Below are 23,041 nucleotides of genomic sequence, written 5' to 3'. Positions count from 1 at the left end.
TTTTGTAACAATTTACAGAGTAGGGGTAACTGAGCACTCTGATGGCAGCTGATTTTTCTCTAAGATTGGAAGTAAGTTTACCACCTCATGTATTACAGAAGTTCCGTCGGGTGAGTTTCTGTTCAATCAAGGGTATTTCTAAGGAAAATGTGTGAGTGCACGCATATGTGTGTGTCTGTGTGTGTATTGCAAACTCAGTGAATACACCAGTATATTCATCAACTACAGAAAGCTTTTCTCATGACTGAAATCCCGAGACCTTGGACATTCGAGCCTGGAAGATTCCCATGGTAAAAAATAAATAAATAAATAAATAAATAAATAAATCATCACTGGTGGTCAGGTCATGTGAGAAAGCTACACTTGAGGAGAATCCAATCCGTTGGAAGATTTAGAAAGTAATAAAATGCGGTTCCTGACCTAGCACGTATCATCTCTGAAATCCCTGAGTAAAGACCAGAGGCTTCACCTGTTTTGCACCATCAATTGCCTCAACCTATAAATAGGTCTAAACTCATCTCTCTCTTTTTAGCAGAGAAGGGTCGGATTACAGGTGCAAAGCAAAATCACAAAATGAGTGTCAGGGTATTCTACTGTCAGACAGTCATCCCCACAGCCTCTCTCCTCGCTCCTCCTTCCTCCTGTGCTATCCTAGAATCCAGGACCCCGGCAACAATGCCTCTGTTGAAACTTGCAGGTAGGTGTGCAAAAGCGTTTGGAGAGCAACCTGTTCCTCTAGGTATCTTGTCAGCTTTGACTATCCTTTCTTTAGGGTCAGAGTAGCTTTAATAATACTTTTCGGGAAGAAGCAAGACATGATTTTCAAGGATTTTTTTTTTTTCTTGTTAGTTTTGGAAGGGAGGTGATTTCCTAGAGCTGTGTCATGTGGTAGCATCTTGGATGATCCCAGTTTGAAAACTGTGGGAGATATTTAAAATCCCCTCTGCTCGTCCAAACAAAACCGGTGCTGTCACCATTGTGAAAAGGGTCCCCTACGACATCTTTAGCTAGAGGATTTAGCTGACAACCATGAGCATAGGGAAATATTAACCCAATCACAATCTAGGTTTGTACACATAGTAATTTTTAGAATAATAATGTCTTTTTCTTTGTGAAAGAAATACATGTCTCCTATGAAATAAGAAAAAGAAATGACACTGAAAATAAAAGTAGTAACACTCATGTAGAGAATGCAGAATATTCAAGTAAAGGTGTTGCTAAGTGCAGAAACAAGTAGTAGCAAGAAAAAAAACAATCACCGGCCCATCATCCAAAGATACACTTCACATGTCAATTTATTTTCTACGCAAATTTAAAGAATTTTTAAAAGCATTGTTATGATTATTCCATACATGTCACTTTATAGCCTGCCTTTTTTTTTGGGGGGGGGGCTTAATATTATGACCTAATCGTTTACCATGGTTTTTAAAACTCTCCCTAACATCATTTTGAACGGCAGTGTAATATTCTAATTTCCTTAACTAATCCTCCAGGTTCTCTACAGTTGGGGTAAGTATGATTATACTCTGAGAACATTATTTGCACCCAAAACTTTTTCCATTTTTAAGTATGAAAATCAGTAGGATAGATTCTCAGTAATGGCTGTTTGGTAGGTGTTACTAAAGTGTTGACCAGATGAGGTGCATGGTTTACACGCAACCAATATCATAAGAGAGTTTCCATTTCTCTAGATCAAATTCCTTTAAAATCACATTTTACAAAGAGTATCTCTTTAAGATTATAAACATAAATTTAAAGAGCCATATTAGAAATAAAAAAGAGAGGAAAAAAGATGTATACTGGCCATATTCCTAGGGGCTTCTGATGGCAGCAAATTGTAGGTAAATCAAGTTCCATCACACACCCTTCTTGTACAAGTCTACGCATTTCTTTTCCAAAGCACTGAATAACAGCCACTATCATTTCTGAAAGTTGTTTATATCTTTTATCTTGTTTTATTTTTCTTCATACAGCTGAAGAAAAACGTGAGTATTTTGGACTACTTTTCCTGCTATTTGCCAAAGAATCAGTTAAAAAATGACACTATTCATTAATTCAGAAACAAGAGTATTTTTCAGCAGTGTTTATTAAATATCATTGGAAGCCAACAAAGATTAATAATCACCAGGGGTGCCTGGGGGGCTCAGTCAGTTAAGCGTCTGCTCTAGCTCAGGTCATGATCCCCAGGTCCTGGGATCCAGTCCCACCTAGAGCTCCCTGCTCAGTGGGGAGTCTGCTTCTCCCTCCATTCCTCCCCCTGCTTGTGCTCTCTCTCTCTCTCTCTCTCAAATAAATAAATAAAATCCTTTCTTTTTTTAAAGATTAGTAATGACCATAGATATTCCATAGCATTACAAATGAACTCATGGATTTTCTGGACTCCCAAGAAAAACCACATTTTTTATTTTTTTAAAAAGTCTCTCATGGGACATTCACTTGATGTTTTAAAATAATATATGTTCTTCTTTAGATATAGATTAGCCAAAGGGGTCTATTGAGTCTTGCCTTAGGAAATCCTCAGCTCGAAAGCAAAACATTTCATGGTCAATTTTGGTGACCAGATAAAATAGAATCTTGCTTTACGTAAAACCGTAACTCTATGTTTCCCTCCATCACAAATGAGATTTGTCTTTTAGCTGATGAATAGTAAGTCTGCCTTGGAGTTCCTCCATGAAAAGAGATGTGGCAGATGAAACCCCTAAGACCTGTCTTTCCTACACACCCCCTAAAGCACTGCTGGGAAATAAGCATGCTTTTCCGGATTTGTTGAGTGAAGAGGCAAGCATGATATTCCTTTTCTCAAGAATCTTGCACTTCCCATGTTAATAATAATAATTCCCAACTTCTTTATAGTACTGTGTAGTTTTTAAAGTATGTTTGTTTAATCTTTATAACAGTTCTCTGAAGTTGACATCATTATTATTAACATTCCCCTGTTATGATGATGAGCACTGAGGCTCCCTGTGATTATGGGGTTTGCCCAAGGCCATCCAGCTGCCACAGACACTTTTCCTCTCCCCTAGTTCAGTGTCTTGGCTTTGTCATTCTACTACTTGTTTCTATTCTCTGTCGATTCTATATGTAAATGTAGATGTGATGCTGCATTATCACGAGCATAATATGCTCAAAAAAGAACTCAACAATGATCTGTACAACCCACGGAAGTCATCTGTCCTTTACGCCAGGAATTCCAACTGTCACCAGATCTTATCTACTCATCTTTGGAAATACCAGTTTCACTCTTTCCTTCCCACAATCATCACCACTCCCTGAAATATTTTTGAAAGGCAGAGTTCTTGAATTCAGAGTCAAATTGCAGCTGTGGTTGCATGAAGTCAAAGCAACTGGTTGATTCAGTGGAAGGAAACATCAACCATATAATTTGGGGGCATAATGTAAACCACTTCTTGACAGTAGAGTTTCTACTTGACAACTGTCTATAGTGGCTTAGGGAGATGCAACTTTAGGAAAAACAATAACGTTTGAACATATGAAACAAATGGATATGTGCAGTCCTAGATAAAGACTGCTTGTCCTGGAAGAGCTAGATATCCAGCGAGTAAGATTTGGTTTCTGGGGATCCATTTCCCTGCCGTCCTTCCTGAGGCCTCTGACAGCATTGCCACAGGCCCACCATGACAAGCCAGGTGCATTCTCATCGCCAGCCCTGTGCTCATTCTCATCTCCATCCTCATCTTCCTCCTCCTCATCATAACCAACCAGCCTATTTTTATTTGCCTTTCATGGTGCATGAAGCCTCTTCTAACTTCTGCCTGCCATTCATCCTTGAGGTGCATGGGCTTGCTTGTGATTCTCATGCAGGAATGATACTAATTTCTGGGAATCTGTTGGTAGTGGGGTGGTGAGGTATTCTCAGGCTATCAAATGTACCTACTTAGAGTTCCATTTGGTCCTTTTTGGATTGTGGTACTTGTCAAAAAAAACCACTCCAGAGCATCCAAAGATGGTTTCCAGTTTCAGGCTTTGCTTGAGTCTAATGAAGCAAATAGATGATAAAGTTCAGCCAGTAGAGTGGGTTGCTAATATTCTCCTGGAAGAAGCCAGATTTTGAAAGCAGGCTGACCTGACAGTGTTGGCAAAGTTAGGAAACAATCGCTATCATTTCCAATGTATGCTTCAGCCTAAATTAAGTCATATCACTGATCTTTTCCTTAATAGCCAGCCCAAAGCTAGCCTCAAATGCCACATAGCTGTCTGACCAATGCTACCAAGTTGAATTATTCAGTCTGAGCTACTGCTTTATTCTCTGTAAAGCATTTCCATGTACATTATCATGATAGCCTATGAGTGAGGTTTTGTAGGTATAAGTCTTACCACTTTACAGATAAGGAAACTAAGACAGAGTAAGGTAAATGTGTTACTAAGTGCAGAACAGGGACTTGAGCATATGACACTTCCTTAGGTTAAACTTGAAAACATGGCATTTTGGATACCTGTATAGATACTGATGGGACAGAAGTGAGGGGTACTTTCTCTTTGCATGCAGTTTGCTCTGTCATCATGTGAAGAATGTTCCATCTTCTGTTGCTTCAAGTAGCTACTTGTTTGTCATTCTCATTATTTGCTACCTGCTCTTTTCTGGAAATACCAAGAGATTTTGGAAGTATTAGAAGTAATGCTAAAACAACTGGGTATGTGGAAAATGCAATGGAACTTAACAGAAGAACAGATCCTTAATGGCCATCACCCCCCTATATGATGAAATTAGTTGTCTTACATCCTGAGAGTTTTGGAGTTAGTCATTGCCAAGCAAAAGGTTACCCCTCCACCCATTCTAAGGATGGGAATACTAAGGGGTACCTCAGTTGAAAGAGCATGCAATTCAATCTCAGGGTTGTGAGTTCGAGCCCCACACTGAGTGTAGAGATCACTTAAAATTAATTAATTAATTAACAAACTTTTTTTTAAAAAGATGGACATATTAAAGCATGCAAAGTGAAATTTGCTGTCTATGGGTCATTCATTACGGAAGCCCACGTGTCTACAAGAAATGGGACTCCCAACACTGGGTAGTAAATTTCAGTGGCTCCCTTCCTCAGTGTATCATCAAGTTGTTAGGATTTGAAATAATGTCTAAGAGAAACACAATATCTGCTCCATGAGGAGAAAAGACCCCAAATACATACTCATTTCTCAGAACTACCTACATCCCTGGTTCTCTTTAGGAAGAAAAACTACAAGGACTAGCAATCCTATTCACTCCTTCACAAACATCAGAAAAACTCCACCAATCTAATGAGAAGGACTATGTTGCATGGTTACTATGAAGTCAGATTTAGTCTTGCCAGAAACAGGTGATTTTAGATTAAGTGCTAGTCCTACAAGAAGCCAGTCCCATCTTCAGGACCTCCTGGGATGTGCTGTGGGAATCTGACCTATGTCTCTGTGAATGGATTTCCAATCTACCCACCGGGAAACCTCTAAAGAGAGAGCAGACATTGAACTCTGACATGTTTCTGGGACACTGGTTAGAGTATAGGAGAGTCACACCCCCCCCCAAGGCAGTCTTTAGCACTGTGCCTTACACATGGCAGGAATTCTCTAATGACCTCTGACAAAGGGTTCTTAAATACTAACCCATGAAAACCTGTTTCAGAAATTGATGATGCATTACGTAGCTTTGCTGAAAAAGTATTCGCCTCTGAAGTCAAAGATGAGGGAGGCCGTCATGAGATTTCCCCCTTTGATGTGGATGAAATCTGCCCAATTTCTCATCAGGAGATGCAAGCACACATATTCCACCTGGAGGCCATGGCCACCTCTGTAGAAGGCAGGAGGTAAGCGGTGTAAAGGGAATGCTTGGACATTGAGACACAGGAAGCAGAAATGTCAGTCTGTCTGAATGATGGTTCAACATGGAGGAAGAACTGTGCCAGAGATAAAAACTCCTCCCTCTCCCCAACACCCTCACCCCAGCACCTTATAAGCTAGGGCAAGTTTACCAATGACTCAGAAGAAGAAAATGGTAGACATCCTGTGCTCATGGCATCTTCCTTTAGTTCAAGCCTCCCTATCTATCCAAGTAAGAGGATGTGAGCTCCTGGGCAACTGTTCCAAACCACAGTGGGCTGATGGCTGCTAGGCACACACTCAGCTTCCATACCAGGGGTATAGAAACCAGAACTCGAGAGCCTCATTTTTAGGTCGGTTTGAGCCAACCTTAGCACTGTGCTCTCTGATGTGAATATTGCCCTCTGGCCAGTCTGACCTTCTTCAGGCCTCAGGGACACAACCCTCCATTTCTGTCCTCCTGCCCTGGTCATCCTTTTCATTTTATATTTTTAAGGAAAGAGCAACAGTCCACCTTCTTGGGCATGCCCCATAGGACCTATCATAAGGGTCAGGTCAGAGCAGAAACTCAATACTTGTTGATTTGAGGAAGTAATACTAATTAAGCAACTTACAAGTTCCATACACTAAATCTCACCGAATTCCTATAAGGTAGGCATTTTCATATGGGGCAACACAAGCTCAAAAGTTTAAAAACAAACATAAAACGACACATGTAGTGACTGACAAAGCCTATGCTTATTATGATACCCAGACCCCTATCTGCTAGGAGCCCACTGCCTGTGAAGAACAAGGTCATGCTGAAAGCCTTCTAGTGTGTTCCCAAAGGCCCACTGTTCCAAGGGCTACCAGGAAGAAAGGAATACAGTCATGTGATACCTCTTCCCATATGCTTGAATCCTGTTTCTGACACGCCGCTGACATTTTAATTTTCACTTTTTGTCCTCAAAATGAAATTGGACAGTGAAACATCATTCTATCACAATGAAACTCCCAATGAGGCCAACATTAAATCCTTTTATTTTTGCATTTCAAATCCAGAAAAAAACGTTTCCGTGGACGGAAGACAGTTAATTTGTCCATTCCCCAATGTGAAACATCGTCCACCAAACTGTCCCACATCGACGAATACATTTCTTCATCTCCAACCTACCAGACCGTGCCTGATTTCCAGAGAGTGCAGATCACCGGCGATTATGCCTCAGGGGTGAGTCGCTCCCTGTCCCTCAGATGCAGCTGCTGCGAAGACACAGCTTCATTATTTCAGCTTCCTTGCCTTCCTCCCTTCCTACTGAGAAAGGTGTTAGCTAGCTTGTCCTTGTTCTACTTCCTTATTGCCTCTCAACACCAATGTGCTATACCTTCTATTTCTGTTTTATCATCCCATAGAATTCATCCTCCTTCATCTCATTTGCTTGCACATGGAGAATATGTGACAGGAAGCCCTGTGTGTTATGGAACACGTTAGACAAATTTGGGCACAGGAGATGAGAACAGCTGGTGGGCTAGTCTCGCCGAGGATACCACGAAGCAGGACAGGGAGCCTTGAGAGGCACAGGGGACTTTTGGGGAAAGATGGTGCCAGGGCAGCCCTAGACCTAGAGAGAGGGCAGCATAAACCAGTCAAAAAAAACAAAAACACAGATGGGAGGAAAGAGAGGGAGATGAGAGGAGTAGAGAGCCCAGAGAAAAGAAGGAAGATGAGAGACAGGCTAGAGAAGTCTAATGGGGCTATTGTTTTGTTTTGTTTTGTTTTTCTGACCAGCGGTCATCTCTGATTTCATTACAGATGCTTACACAGTAGATTATTGCCTGGAATAGACTCTAGTTATGCCACAGGGATCTTAAACTTATGTCACAAACAACTTGACCTGCCTGTCCTATCCAGAACAGTTGGGCAATTAATAAATCTCTGCCACATGGACTTGCAGAATCAGCATCATATTGGTGAAACCGATGGCTAGCTATCAGTCTGTGCTCCAAATATAGTTTTAATGACCCATCCTAAGCCCTCTTCTCATGTAACTGACCCATTTGGGGTCAGTCCCAAGATACTAAAAGTGACAGAGCAAGGAAACAAACATGATTCTTGTCTGTTCACTTTCTGTATGATAACACGAGTGCTCTGCAAATAGTTGGCGTTTTAGATGGTCAATAACTGAAAGGAGATGTTTACTAGAGACAGGGAAAACAAGGTTTGGAGACACACACACACACACCCGCCCTGGAAGTTTCAAAAAAAAAAAAAGCCATAAAAATTGGGAGACAAACTTGATACCTCTGTGCTTGGTAGAAACAAAAATAAAAAGAAGAAATATGGGAGGGACGATGAGTTCACAGAAACCAGGGAGTAGTAGCTAGCTGCTTCTTCTCTGAAAGCTGGAGGGCACATGGAACCATAGCTGGGAGTCTTCGAAGAACTAGGTGTGTTGCTGTATCTGTTGGCTGAATGTGGCTGGGTGATGAGCAAAACCCTACTGAGCTGGAATCTGTGCCCCATTGGTCTTCGCCCTTATAATTGAACAGAGAGGTAGGGGGATCAGGACCAAGTTTCCAAGGCCATTAATCCCTGCTAATCAATTGATGCCATTTAATCAGGTCTTACCCAGCACCTACTCTGTATGAGGAATGGTGTGCTAAGTGCAGAAGACACCAAGGTGAATATCTTTTCCAGCTCTTATCCTGGAGAAGATAGACTGGTGGCCCACCATGTGGCAAAGGCGCAAGCATGCCGTGTTGGAAGCAGACCCTTAGCTCCACCACCTGAGCCAGACTCTCTTGGCCAATGTCAGCAGACTTCAAGAAGAGTTCAGCAGATTAGGATCAACATCAGGACCTCAAACCCTGGAAACATGCTCGCACTGGTCCCACAGAGTCTTTGGGCTCTGATGATGAGCCTTCAGTGATTTCAAGTTATGACTCCCTGGGTGTGCCAGGCCCAACCAGGGGTCGGGGATGGTGCATGGGAGAGGCCAGTTTAGGAAATTTCCAGCAATTCTAAGAAAATGTTACTCTAGAATCTTGCTATTTTTTAGCCACGGCCAAAATTCTCTTTAAAGCCATCCAAAAGAGGCTGCCTGGGTGGCGAAGTTGGTTAAGTGTCTGACTGTTGGTTTTGGCTCAGGTCCTGATATCAGGGTCCTAGGATCAAGCCCTGTGTCAGGCTCTGTGTTAAGCATGAAGTCTGCTTGAAGATTTTCTCTTCTTCTCCCTCTGCCCCTTCCCACCACCACCTCCACACTCTCTCTTTCTAAAATAAATAGTTAAATCCTTTTTTAAAAGTTAAAAACTATCCAAAAGAATGGATGATGTTCTGATTCATGTATAGCTAAAGAAGGCCATGCATGTGTGGTGGGGTTGGAGGGATGTGACACTTTATTCATTCCCAAATATTTCCCTTAGTGACCAAAAAGTAGTTTGAATTCTCAGATTAGAGTCATGTGGCCTTTCTGTTGAGATATTGTCTCCAGAAGCCTCTACGTAAAACATCCTTAACTGGAAGGAAGAAAGTGTTCTCCATGTTAGAGAGAATGGGATGTTTTCATCACATTTGCTAGATAATCACTCCTTTCTGGCAAACTCGGCAAACACACACCAGCCTGTATAAGCCAAGACCTGTTAGAATAGGTGAGTTTTAGTAGAAATGGGAGAGTTGGGAAAACTTCAAGACCTGCTCCTGGAGGAGGACCGAGGGCCCAAGTCAAGCAGGAAGCAGCCATGTGGGCAGGCCAGGCTCAGTGTGGGCAGAAACAGCCCTGAAGGCAGGCTCGTACCAAAGACAAACTTAACCTGCTCCCTGGATTTTCACAGGAGCGACTCTGATATTCTGATGTTTTCTTGGCAGGTTACAGTTGAAGACTTCGAAATGGTCTGCAAAGGTCTATACAGGGCATTGTGTATACGGGAGAAGTATATGCAGAAGTCATTTCAGAGGTTCCCTAAAACCCCTTCCAAGTACCTGAGGAACATTGAGGGTGAGGCTTGGGTAGCAAATGAGAGCTTCTACCCAGGTAAGAAGTTTTCTCATGCAGAGTATAAAATAGATCTTTAGGTTTAATTACTAGATACCAAATATGCCCCTAGATTACAGTAGTTTCCCACCCCCCCCCCCCTCCCCTCCCTACCCTGTTCCACCCACGGTTTGGCTCTCTGCGGTTTCAGTTACCTGTGGTCAGCTGAGGTCCATAAGCAGATGATCCTCCTGATTTATTGTCACGTCAGGAGTGGCCCAGTGCTACGTCACAATGCCTACATCATGCCCCTCTCTCCATCTCACGTAGGCATTTTATCATCTCACATCATCATAACAGGAAAGGTGAGTATAGGTCAATAAGTATTTTGAGAGGGGTGCCCGGGTGGCTGTCAGTTAAGCATCCAACTCTTGATTTTAGCTCAGGTCATGAGATCGAGCCCAGTGTCAGGTTCTGTGCTCAGCGGGGAGTCTGCCTGAGATTATCTCTCTCCTTCTGCTCATGTTCATTCTCTCTCTCTCTCTCAAAATAAACAAATAAAACAAATAAATAAACAAATAAAATCCAAAAAAGGGTATTTTGAGAGAGACCACATCACCTAACTTTTATTATACTAAATTGTTATTATAATTGTTCTATTTTATTATTCATTGTTGTTATTAATCTCTTACTGTGCCCAATTTATACAAATATGAGTAAGGTGGTAGACCAGTAGCCCATCAGCAGGCATGTAAGTATAGGAAAAGACATGGTACATACAGGGTTCAGTTCTAGTCACAGTACCAGGCATCCCCTGAGGGTCTGGGAACATATCCCCCATGGATAAGGAAACACTCTCGAATAAGTAATCCAGTCTAAAAATATACTCATCTTTGACTCCATTGTCTCTCCTGCCCACATACACAATCGTAATTGACTCTGCACAATATCTCTCAAAAATCTCCCCTCTTTGCTATTCCCTAAACCCTAAGTTAGGCCTATATTTCTTCTTGTCCAGATTGCCAGTTTCTGACCTACTCTGTTAAATTCTAGTATCACTCCCTTTTGGTTCATATTCACTTTAGTGCCAATTATTGAAACACAAATCTGAGCATGTCCTTCTCTTAACAAAAACCTGCCCATTACCTACAAACTTAAGTCCAGTCTTCAGCCTGGCATTCAAGGTCTACCACCAGCTGGCTCCTAACTACGTTTTATTTATTGATTTTTTAGATGTGCGCCCTCAACGTATTTATATATTTACCTTATCTACTCCACTCTGTTCTGGTGGGAAGTTCTGGTGGGAAGTGGTCTAGCACTTTCCATCCCTTGTCATGCTGTGCCCCGTGCCTGAACAGGGGAAGAGTTCACTTTTTCTCTGAATGTCCAAATGTCTAGATCCAACCACATCCTTCAACGTGCAGCCCAGATACTATCATTTCCTGACTTGCTTTAACCTCTGGATAAATCTAAACTACATATTTTGACTTTCCATAGTCCTTTATTTACATATCTTACTGGTTTATTTTCTCCCTTACATAAAGTTCAATATCTATTTTTCAATAGTCAGATTTTAATAATTTCTCAGATTTCTATTATATAACTATATCATAATTTATTTAACCAACTCTTATTTTTAGGCATTTAGATTTCTGACTTTTAAACTTTATTTCCAGTAAGGCTATCATAAATGGCTTTATGTAAACATCTTTGTGTAGCTACTTTACCTAGTTCAGATTATAATTCTAGGATTGAAATTTCAAGGGAGGCAAATATTAAAGTGTTTCTGAACTTTAAGATCGCTGTGTCATTAAAAGATTTCCAGTTCTACAACTTCTTTTCTATAATGCCTTTTAATATTAAAATCATTTTAAACATGTATCCAGTTTGGTAATACATCAAATTGGTTTACCTATTTTTCTATAATATCGACATTTAGGATATCTGTTTTGTCTTTGTTTCTTCTAAATTATGCTTTATCTCTCAGGATGTTTAAGTGTAAAGATTGGAAAACATATTGTTTTATGTTTCTTGTGTTCCTTAGCTCCCAGTTTTGAATAGATAATGTATGACCTTTACTTTCTATATTCTTTTCCCCCACTCTGGCCATCAGTCATCACTTGCAAACTAGAGCCTTCCTGCTGCCTTGGGCACACACTTGTTGAAAGTAAAAGGCTGAGGGGCACCTGGGTGGCTCAGTGGGTTAAAGCCTCTGTTTTCAGCTCAGGTCATGATCTCAGGGTCCTGGCATCGGGCTCTCTGCTCAGCGGGGAGCCTGCTTCCTCCTCTCTCTGCCTGCCTCTCTGCCTACTTGTGATCTTTGTCTGTTAAGTAAATAAAGTCTTAAAAAAAAAAAAAAACAAAAAACAGAAAAGAAAGTAAATGGCTAAGTGCATTACAGGCCATGACCACATAGAATTTGTTCACAGCTTTCTTAGGCTGAAATCATTAGCGTGGGAAAGAAGGGGACATTTACCCACAAAAATCCTTCTCTATTCCTTTAGCAGACATTGTAAAATTATAGGTGCTTTAAAAGGAGGGTAATACATTATAACAAGAACTATAGTTCTTAGAGTAAGAATTTGTTTTATATTTCCATTTCTATTAAAACCACTATAGGTGGAGCACAGGGGGCCTTTAGGGCAGTGAGACTATTCTGTCTGATACTGTAAGCATGGATACGTGTCATTATACATTTGTCAAAACCCATAGAACGTACAACCCCAAGAGTGAGCTCTAAGTGGACTGGACTTTGAGTGATTATGACCTCCAGTGTACGTTCATACATTTTAACAAACATACCCCTCTGGTGGAGGGTGTAGGTAGTGGGGAAAGCAGTGCCTGTGTGGGGGTACGAGTATATGGGAACTGTGTACTTGGCCCTCAATTTTGTTATGAAACTGAAGCTGCTCTAAAATATAAAGTCTATTAAAAAATAACCGCTCTAAATGAAGACTTATAGAGAAAGTTGATTTTATCAAGGAAAAGATCCAAATTCTACTTTTTAACTGTAGTTTGACTTTTATTTCTATGTAATTATCTCATAAGCTCATAAAATGTTCTAACCAGAAAGGCTTTGATAACCTACTGCAGTAAATAAAATTCTTTGTAAGTAGTATATCAATTATGTGAACAGTTCTTCTTAAGAGCTTGAAAATCATTCTTATGCTAGAAACAATCTTATAGTTATTTTACACTACTAATTTAGTCACCTTTGGAAAATAATACAAAAATAAACTTTAGCTCAGCACTGGATAATTATAACTAAGATGTACAGGATTCCAAACGAATGAGATCTTACAACGTTTCATGTTTTGGTTATTTTTATGCAGCCATTTATCATATTTCTTGATCTATTGCTCTGTGTTTTATTGAGAAAGTCTTTACCCCTCCTGTGAAGAAAGGAGAAGACCCCTTCCGAACAGATGACCTCCCGGAAAACCTTGGTTATCACCTCAAAATGAAGGATGGCATAGTTTACGTCTATCCTGATGAGGTGGCCGCCAGCAAAGATGAGCCCAAGCCACTTCCTTATCTAAATATGGACAGCTTCTTAGATGATATGAATTTTTTACTTGCTTTAATTGCCCAAGGACCTGTGTAAGTGTTTGATGGTGACTGAACTACTATTCCCATCACTACTACCGCCACCCCACTGCTACTACTGCCACCCCCATGACTACCACCCTCACCCCCACTACTATGGCCACCACACGTACTACTAGGACTACTACTACTCAGAGTATGAATGAGTATTTGTTAAGTGCTTACTATGTTCAAACATTGTGTGAAACCCTTCGTGTATATTTTTCCTCCCTCCTTGCCATCATTCTCTGAGGTGGGTATATTTATATTTGCAGTTTTATAAGCTGAGACTTTGATGAGTTAAGTAATGTGCCCAAAGTTACATGAGTTAAGTAATGTGCCCAAAGTTACACAGCTGGCTGAGCCAGGATTCAAGCCCTAATGTGCTATCTCCAAAGCCAGGGCGCTTAACCTTGAGCAATATTGTCTTACATGGCTTTATTATTATTATTCTTATTAATTTAAGTAATCCCTATACCCAATGTGGTGCTCAAACTCACAGTCCCAAGATCAAGAGTCTCATGCTCTGGGCGCCTGGGTGGCTCAGTGGGTTAAGCCGCTGCCTTCGGCTCAGGTCATGATCTCAGGGTCCTGGGATCGAGTCCCGCATCGGGCTCTCTGCTCAGCAGGAGCCTGCTTCCTCCTCTCTCTCTCTCTGCCTGCCTCTCTGCCTACTTGTGATCTCTCTCTGTAAAATAAATAAATAAAATCTTTAAAAAAAAAAAAAAAAGAGTCTCATGCTCTTCCAACTGAGCCAGCCAAGTGCCCCTCGCCCCACCCTGGCCTTTAACTGCCTTCCCAAATCCTCCCTCATTATCCTTTCCAGCTTTGATGAAAAGATTGAGCCCAGGGAGCCCCATATTTTTCAAGTGAGATTAACTTCAAACTGAATGTTCATTCCAGTAATTGTTTCCAATATGCAATAAGGGTCCTGATGATTTTGAAATTGAGTCTATTTTCTTTAAGTGTCTGAATGTTTCAGAACGATGCTATTTAATTTTTCACAGTAAGACCTATACCCATCGACGCCTGAAGTTCCTCTCCTCCAAGTTCCAGGTGCATGAGATGCTCAACGAGATGGATGAGTTAAAGGAGCTGAAGAACAACCCCCACCGAGATTTTTATAATTGCAGGAAGGTAAACATTGTCACAGGTCACTGCTGGGCAAGAACATTAACCCAATGTGTTCTTGAGGGGGACAAGAAAGATAGTGTTTCTCTGATTACTGTAAGATTCCTGCAGGTTCAGTGGGTTTAATGAATGCAGATGAATTACTCTAAAAGGTTAAAATGCCATTTCTATGGTTTTTCCAAACAGAAAGGTTTACCACATCCTTACCATAAAAGTTAAAATGATCGTGAACAACAAAAATAACAAAAACAAATGAAATCTCAAAAACCGCTACCTGAGGATTTGGAAGATCTTTATTCTAGTCCTTTTTCTTCTACTTCCTGACTCTATGATATTGAGGGAGGTGCTTAAATATTTCTGAGTTTCACTTTCCTCATTTGTAAAATTGGGAAATACATCTGCCCAGTCTAGCTCACAAGAGGACTGGGAATATCAAATGCACTAAGGACTGTGGATAACTAAACAACTTAGAAACATTTCTGAGATGTGTTCTGACCCTTTATGTGACTGTAAGAGGTAGGGATAGACAATAAATGAGCAGATATTTGGGACCAAATTCTGGCTCAGCCGCCTGTTTAACCATGGATAAATTAATCTATCATTAATTAATCAATTAATTAATCAAACAGAAATCTAACAAATTTATTATGTTATTAATAGTTAACAAATTAATAATAAATTGATATATTTAGAATATAAATACTAAAACAATTATTTATTAATAATTAAGGTTAAATATTAAATTTAATGAATTTATTATTAAATTAATTGAATCTCCAGCTTATAAAATTGTAATCATAAAAATACCCAACTCAGAGATGCTATCACTGGGCCATGGTGTTGTAATTTTGATCCTTTCTCTCTTTGGGGTGAAGGCTAGGCCAGCTACTTCATTTTGGGGATGCAGAATGCCCCCCAAGAATTTTATGTGGATCAAATATAGGGAGTAAATTGGATGTACAGATATCCAAGAGAAATGCTCATTATTATTATATCCACCTAACCTGTGACATTCTTGCAAGGGTACAAAGAGGTGCCATGGGTTCTTTTCTGCTGGGCACCATAGCCTCCAAAAGAGCAGCACAATTAGGGTTGACTGTTGTTTTTCTTTTTCTGAACAAACACACAGGTGGACACCCACATCCATGCGGCTGCCTGCATGAATCAGAAACATCTGCTCCGCTTTATTAAGAAATCTTACCAGACTGATGCTGACAGAGTGGTCCATAGCACCAAGGAGAAAAATCTGACCTTAAAGGAACTTTTTGCCAAATTAAAAATGCATCCCTATGACCTGACTGTTGATTCTCTGGATGTTCACGCTGTAGGTTGAAAAAGATCGTGTCAGTTTCCTGATCCTACTCAGAACCCCACATGCCTTTCTCCTACAAACTACCCCCTTCTCAGAACCCTCTTAACCTGACCACGCTGGCTGAAAGCACCCACAGACAATTTTGAGGTTCACTCATTGTCGACTATCCCAGAGTCCATTCTTGGAGACCGACTCTTGGCCCTGTTCCCAGGCCCCCGTTCCTGGGGGCCATTTCCTAGCTCTCTATGTCCCATATGTCCTATGTATAATGATACACTTGTGCTCCTGTTTCCTGATTCAGGGACGCCAGACCTTCCAGCGTTTTGATAAGTTCAATGACAAATACAATCCTGTAGGAGCAAGTGAGCTTCGAGACCTCTACCTAAAGACAGACAATTATATTGATGGAGAATATTTTGCTACTATCATCAAGGTGAGGAGGAACCAGCCAGATCTGTGATACCTGGTCTGGTTCTTAAGGAGGGGGAGGAAGGAGGAAGAAGAGGAGGAAAGGTAGGAAGGAGAGAAGAGCCAAGGAAGCAAGGAGGGAGGGAGGGAGAGGAAGGAGGAGGAAGTGTGCTCTCCCTGGGGCCGAGCACCCCAGAAATGAATACAAGAATTTCTTTGGGAATGTCCACTGTCGGAATTCCCCCTCATCTTCATGGTCTGAGCACTAGGACAGGGAATGACATGGAGGACTTGGGAGATGTGTGCTTTGAAAAGTAGGAGGTATAAGAGAAACTGAATATCTTTTGCAGGTGCCTTGGATAGGATGACTCATCATCCTTTGACTTCCTCACTCTCTAGACTCCTTTATGTCTTATCTGTTTCTTATCTACTGATTAGATTCCCCTCATCTCTCAATTTCCTTAGATCTTTTTTTAAAGATTTTAATTTATCTATGAGAGAGAGAGCATGCACATGAGAGAGAGAAAGGAGAGCGAGCAGGAACAGGGCCAGAGGGAGAGGGAGAAGCAGGCTCCCCACAGAGCATAGAGCCCAGCACTGGCAGGGCTCTATCCCAGGACCCTGGGATCATGACCTGAGGCAAAGGCAGGCGCTGAACTGACTGAGCCACCCAGACACCTCTCAATTTCCTTAGATCTTAACGTGGAACAGTTTCCCTCTGGCTTCCTTTCACATGTTCTTTGTTCTTCCTAGTACCCACGTCCACCCCCAGACCCCCCGGTTTAGACCCCTCATGGACTTGAGGGAATTCCTGGCTTTGAACTCCTCTCTTGGCTTCGCAGGAGGTAGGCGCGGACCTGGTGGAGGCCAAGTACCAGCACGCCGAACCTCGCCTGTCAATCTATGGCCGCAGCCTTGATGAGTGGAGCAAACTGTCCAGCTGGTTCGTCCGTAACCGCATCTACTGCCCCAACATGACGTGGATGATCCAGGTCCCCAGGATCTAGTATGTACCTCCCCATCAGAGCCCCTCCCACCTGTCTGACCTCCTCCACATGAACAAGGAATATGCAGTCACAATAAGCTTTGTTATAGCACCGCTCAGAACCCGGTCCTGGGGGCCTGGTTTTGTCCACTCTGGGTTCAGCATTCTTGACCAGAGACAGGAGTTAGGAAGATCATTTCACTTCAGTTCTCTAGCCAGAAGGTTTTTTGGTTTGTTTTTTTTAAAACACAGGACATTATGTGATCACAAAATAACTCATTGAGAATATTTAAAACGTAGCTAGGCTAAGAACTATGTCCACTTTATTCTATTTTTTTCTTTCTCTTGTCCAGCTCATTCTTCCCCATGCTTATCTGGACTGGGATGTAGCTTTCTTGTATCAGAACCTTTACTACCATCTGCTGATTGTCTCATCTACAAGTGCTCAAGTTCCCCATAATCAATGAGTATTTACTGATGATATTACCACCTGCTAATTACTCATTGGCCTCAGAGATGCTCAGTATCATTGATCTTTTATCAAACTTATATTTATTTTCTGGCCACTTGCCCCTGTATTCTGTGTGCTCTGGTAACACAGGAGTCTTTTCCTTTCTTTTTAGCCAAAAAACTAACCTTGTTGACTGGGGTAGAACTTCCTGTATTATTATATCATTATAGCAAGGAGGTGGTAGCTGCGGTAGTTAGGAGCATGGACTCTGCACCTAGACTGGCAATACTTGACTCCTGGTTCTGTTACTTATTAGCTGTGTGATCTTAGGCAAGTTTCATGAGCTCTCTGTGCCTTTGTTTCATCATCTTTAAAATGGGGGCACCTGACTGTCTCAATGAGTGGAACATACGCCACTTGATCTCTGGGTGGTGAGTTCAAGTCTCACATTAGGCATAGAGCTTGCTTAAAATTTTTTTTAAAAAATAGGGTCATAAAGGTACTTAACATAGTGAGTTGTTATGATTAAATTCACTAATCTTTCTGGCCACTTAAAAGAGTGAATTACATATACTGAGTGGTATATTAGAGTTTGTTAGAATGTCCAGAAGTGCTCTTTTAAAGATTTTTTTTAAATTTATTTGTCAGAGAGAGAGCGAGCGAGAGTGAGCACAGGCAGATAGAGTGGAAGGCAGGGTCAGAGGGAGAAGCAGGCTCCCCGCACAGCAAGGAGCCCGATGCGGGACTCGATCCCAGGACGCTGGGATCATGACCAGAGCCGAAGGCAGCTGCTTAACCAACTGAGCCACCCAGGCGTCCCCTGAAGTGTTCTTTTAAAAAATATTTTATTTATTTATTTTTCAGAGGGGGAGAGAGAGAGTGTGTAAGTGGCAGGCAGAGGGAGAAGCAGGTTCCCCACTAAGCAGGGAGCACAATGAGGGACTTGATCCCAGGACCCCAGAATCATGACCTGAGCCAGAGGCAGATGCTTAACAGACTAAGCCACCCAGGTGTCCCCAGAAGTGTTTTTAATAACTATTTCATGCTCCCCATTTTATACGCCACAAATAAATCACTGAATCTTTTGTGACACAGTTCCTATACTCTTCACTTTCCACCTGGACTTAGCTGTAAAGGTTAATATTTTTGCCACAGAGGGTTTGTAGAAGAGGTAGGGACAACCTGTCCAGCAAGACATTTGTATCTCTTTGCCAGTTCTAAACTGAATCCCTCTTTATGGGTAACCAAGAAGAATGTATCTAGAATGGACCCAGTCTTTTCCTGAACATAGCATGTTGGTCCTTTGATTCCCTCACTCAGGGGCTACCCAATCCTAAAAATACTTTCTTCCTGAATTCTCTTCATTCTTGCCTCTAGTGATGTGTTTCGATCTAAGAATTTCCTTCCACACTTCGGAAAGATGTTGGAGAATGTTTTCATGCCAGTGTTTGAGGCCACCATCAACCCCCAGGCTCACCCAGACCTCAGTGTCTTCCTCAAGCATGTAAGCATGACCTGTTAGGCCTTCCTGTTGCTGTGCATGAACCAGAACTCCCACATAGCTGTGACTCATTTTTGCTGCTTATCTCTGACGTTTGGTCCTGGGCTTTGGGAGCTGAAAGTCTGTCTGAGGACCAGGATCCTGCAGTCAGACTGACCCCATTGCATGGCTCACTTTTCCGGACAGATTACTGGCTTCGACAGTGTGGACGATGAGTCCAAACACAGTGGCCACATGTTCTCTTCCAAGAGCCCCAAGCCCCAGGAGTGGACAATGGAAAAGAATCCCTCTTACACCTACTATGCCTACTACATGTATGCGAACATCGCGGTGCTCAACAGTCTGAGAAAGTGAGTAGACGAGAACTGGAGCTAGAAGGAGAGTCTTTTTTTTTTTTAATATTTTATTTATTTATTTGAGAGAGAGGGCGAGCGAGCACAAGAGCAGGGTGAGGGGCAGAGGAAGAAGCAAGCTTCCTACCAAGCCAGAAGCCCATTGCGGGTCTCGATTCCTGGGACCCTGGGATCATGACCTGAGCCAAAGGCAGACACTTAACCGACTGAGCCATCCAGGTGCCTTGAAGGAGAGGATTCTATCTGACACACCTCTGCTGAGACATTGGTGCCCTGTGTGGTCATCCCACTGCACTGCTGGGATGCCTCCGACCGGCCCTAACCAGACCCTTCTTTCCCTTGTCTTTTTGTTTGGTTTCTTTATTTAGCAGGACGAATAGACGTTTTGGAACCTTCAGTAACTTTCACAGTTCCTTTTCGTTGGAAGTTTGGGAATTGATACTAATCTCTGTGTGATGTATTATAGACCTCCATACATGTTGCCCTTCTTGATATGTATAAGGAGTAGAGGACTATTGTAACAGGGTTTTCTGGAAATGTTTTCCCTTAAAAGCATGAGCAGGAGAAATGAGAACTTGGTGATACTGGTAAACTTCCTGTTGAAACTGCGGATAATCAGATCATGACTAGGTTCCTCCATACCCCAATACTCTTGGCTGCCTCTTTTTTCAGAAGTCTGCGTTCAGGAAGAATTAAGATTGTGATTTGGAATTGCCAGTTTCACTGAATCTTTTAGATGCCCCCACTCCCTTTCAGAGGGTTAATTTTTTTTCTACCAGATTTTCTTGTAAACCCCTCCATGCCCAGAATTGCTGCCAGGTCATAGTCAGCGGCCTGTGACTACCGTGGCTGTTCTCTTTCCCTAGGGAACGAGGCATGAATACGTTCCTCTTCCGACCTCACTGCGGCGAGGCTGGGGCTCTCACCCATCTCATGACAGCATTCATGACAGCAGATAATATCTCCCATGGCCTGAATTTAAAAAAGGTGAGTTGGAGGCTCTCTTCCGAATATGTTTTATATTGGAGCTAGAGGAGTAATTTTTTTTCCTTATCATTTTGTCACAAGTCATTATCAACACTGGAATCAAATGAAAGCAGAGCAAAAAAAGATTTTTAGGTTAGGAAGTGCAGTACATTTTACAGAGGCCCAGAGAAGTCAAAGGAGCTGCTCAAAATTACCTAACTAGTTCATGGCAGAGATGAATTAATGCAGGTCTTCGGGCTTCCATTTTAGAACTCTGACAAGGGATAATTCAGAGGCACTTGGCTTACCTTAAGCTGGTTTTTGCCAGATTTCTTGTTATAGCATGTTTCCAAATGCCTCCGACGAGAGTCAGAACTTTCTCGTAGAGAAAGAAAAAGTGTTTCAAGATGAAGTTTCTTCCCTGAGAGAGACCATCTAACTTGGGAACTAAAACTCAAACATATGATTTGACCAAATGTTTCTGAAAATTGATTATCCCAAATAAATTTATTCTAAATAGTATTTACATTTAAACACTAGTATTCTTTTTTACTAAGGGATTTAAAGAACATGCGATCATTTTGTGGAAAGCTGAAACTTGAGGTAGACCACGGGGTTTTAACATTTCTAGTTTGTATCTCTTTTTCAACATCCTTAAATATTGTTTTTCACTATTCCTTTTCAGACTCCTGTGTTACAGTACTTGTTTTTCTTAGCCCAGATTCCCATCGCTATGTCGCCATTAAGTAACAACAGCTTATTTCTAGAATATGCCAAAAATCCTTTTTTAGATTTCCTCCAGAAGGGACTAATGGTCTCGCTGTCGACAGATGACCCAATGCAATTCCACTTCACCAAGGTATGCCTGTGGACTCTTAAGCAACACCAGCATATTTGGGACAACAGCATAGGATTGTTGATGCCCACCCAGAATTTTATTTATTTATTTATTTGTTTATTTATTTATTTGAGAAAGACTGAGTGAGTGAGAGAGAGAGAACACGAGCGGGAAAAGATTGGAGGGAGAAGGAGAAACAGAGGGAAGAGGGAGAGGGAGAAGCAGACTCCCTGCTGAGCAGGGAGCCCCTCATGGGCTGATCCAAAGGCAGACGCTTAACCAACTGAGGCACCCCAGAGTCCCTGTTGGCCATCTAGAATTTTAGAGTCTACTCAAGAGATTTCACTGTACTTTTTCTGCTGGGTGTGTGTTATTTTTTTTAATACATTATTTCCTTTTTTTTTTTTGCCTCATTTAAATAAATAATCCAAGGAGCCCCTAATGGAAGAATATGCCATTGCTGCACAAGTGTTCAAGCTGAGTACCTGTGATATGTGTGAAGTGGCAAGAAACAGTGTTCTGCAATGTGGAATTTCTCATGAGGTAGACCTATTATTGACTGGTTGCCCTTCTGTATATGGGATCTGGTAACTGAGTACTGAAAAGATAGCTAGGGAAACACCTGTGGAAAAATTATCCCACAAATCATATGCTGTTACTATGGACAGGGACTAGAAAGAAGTCTTCTATCTCTCTGGCTCTGCCTTTGGCAAGGCAAATAAAATACACTTGCCTTCTCAGCAGACCATGAGCATTGAGGCCCTGGATGAGTGCTTTGAGCGGTCTGTTTTTTTCCTTTTGTCAGTAAGTAATGCAAGGAAGGAATCTTTGTGGGAGCTGTAATTATAGTCTATATCAGGATAAAAAGACAATAATCATTCTGCTTCCTTTCCTCTTACAGGAGAAAGCAAGGTTTCTGGGCAACAATTACCTTGAGGATGGTCCTATTGGAAATGACATCCGGAGGACAAATGTTGCCCAAATCCGCATGGCCTATCGCTATGAAACCTGGTGTTATGAACTCAATTTAATTGCTGAAGGCCTTAAATCAGGAGACTAAATTAAATAAACCAAATAATAATATGGGTGAGATTTTCATTGAAGAATATGAATCATAATAGTTACCAGTTTTTGAATCTCTGCTATAAACCAATGATTGCTCTAGATCTTCCTCCACTGACATTATTCACTTAATCATTTTCACTTTATGAAGTAGATAATAATATCTTCATTTGGGGGAGATGAATAAACTGAGGCTAGTGAAGTTAATAACCTGCACAAGGACACATCTGTTGAGTGGTAGCAGTGAGCACATGGGTTTGTCTGACTCCAGAGTCTCCATGACTTTCAGGCAAAACATTTGCTCACAGTTGCTTGTATTTTTGCCCCACCTTAAAAACTATTAATTACTCATAATAACTTGAAACAGGGCAAAAATTTGAGCAAATGACTTGTGGTTGGGAGGATGTAGGTTTTTGGTTTATAGAATGAAATTTGCTTGAAACACATAGACCATTAAAATATCCTTTTGATAGGATGTGACAGAAGTCTGGCATTCTTAGACAAAAACATATGTTGCCCAATATAGAAAATCCATAGTTATGAGCTATTTCACTTCAGGGGAACTTACCTTACAAAAGGATTCTTAGTTGTAAGGACATACTTGGCAATAAAGTTATAGTCAGCTGTCCTTGTACATTTTAAATAATTCCACTTACCAAAATAAGATACACATGTAACTGTTTAGAAA

General features: G+C 41.4%; 1 protein-coding gene across 2 annotated transcripts; it reads left to right on the top strand.

Annotated features, from left to right (window-relative positions):
• The first annotated feature begins 660 nt into the window (after nucleotides 1–660).
• Nucleotides 661–22,351, top strand: AMPD1 (adenosine monophosphate deaminase 1). Of its 2 annotated transcripts, XM_059374334.1 has the most exons (16): nucleotides 661–697; nucleotides 1,974–1,985; nucleotides 5,618–5,798; nucleotides 6,853–7,018; nucleotides 9,656–9,821; nucleotides 13,142–13,361; nucleotides 14,354–14,483; nucleotides 15,607–15,801; nucleotides 16,091–16,222; nucleotides 17,040–17,203; nucleotides 19,011–19,137; nucleotides 19,321–19,484; nucleotides 20,354–20,474; nucleotides 21,139–21,312; nucleotides 21,724–21,834; nucleotides 22,193–22,351. In XM_059374334.1, exons 1-16 carry the CDS (start codon nucleotides 676–678, stop codon nucleotides 22,349–22,351), a joined length of 2,244 nt encoding a protein of 747 aa, XP_059230317.1. In that variant the 5' UTR covers nucleotides 661–675. The 2 variants fall into 2 exon arrangements, with proteins under 2 accessions (XP_059230317.1, XP_059230318.1); XM_059374335.1 differs by lacking the exon at nucleotides 1,974–1,985 and having other exon boundaries at nucleotides 676–697.
• The last annotated feature ends 690 nt before the right edge of the window (nucleotides 22,352–23,041 follow it).

The sequence above is a fragment of the Mustela nigripes genome, chromosome 14, assembly GCF_022355385.1.
Source record: "Mustela nigripes isolate SB6536 chromosome 14, MUSNIG.SB6536, whole genome shotgun sequence".
Taxonomy (NCBI): Eukaryota; Metazoa; Chordata; class Mammalia; order Carnivora; family Mustelidae; genus Mustela; species Mustela nigripes.
This window is presented reverse-complemented; position numbering and strand designations above follow the sequence as displayed.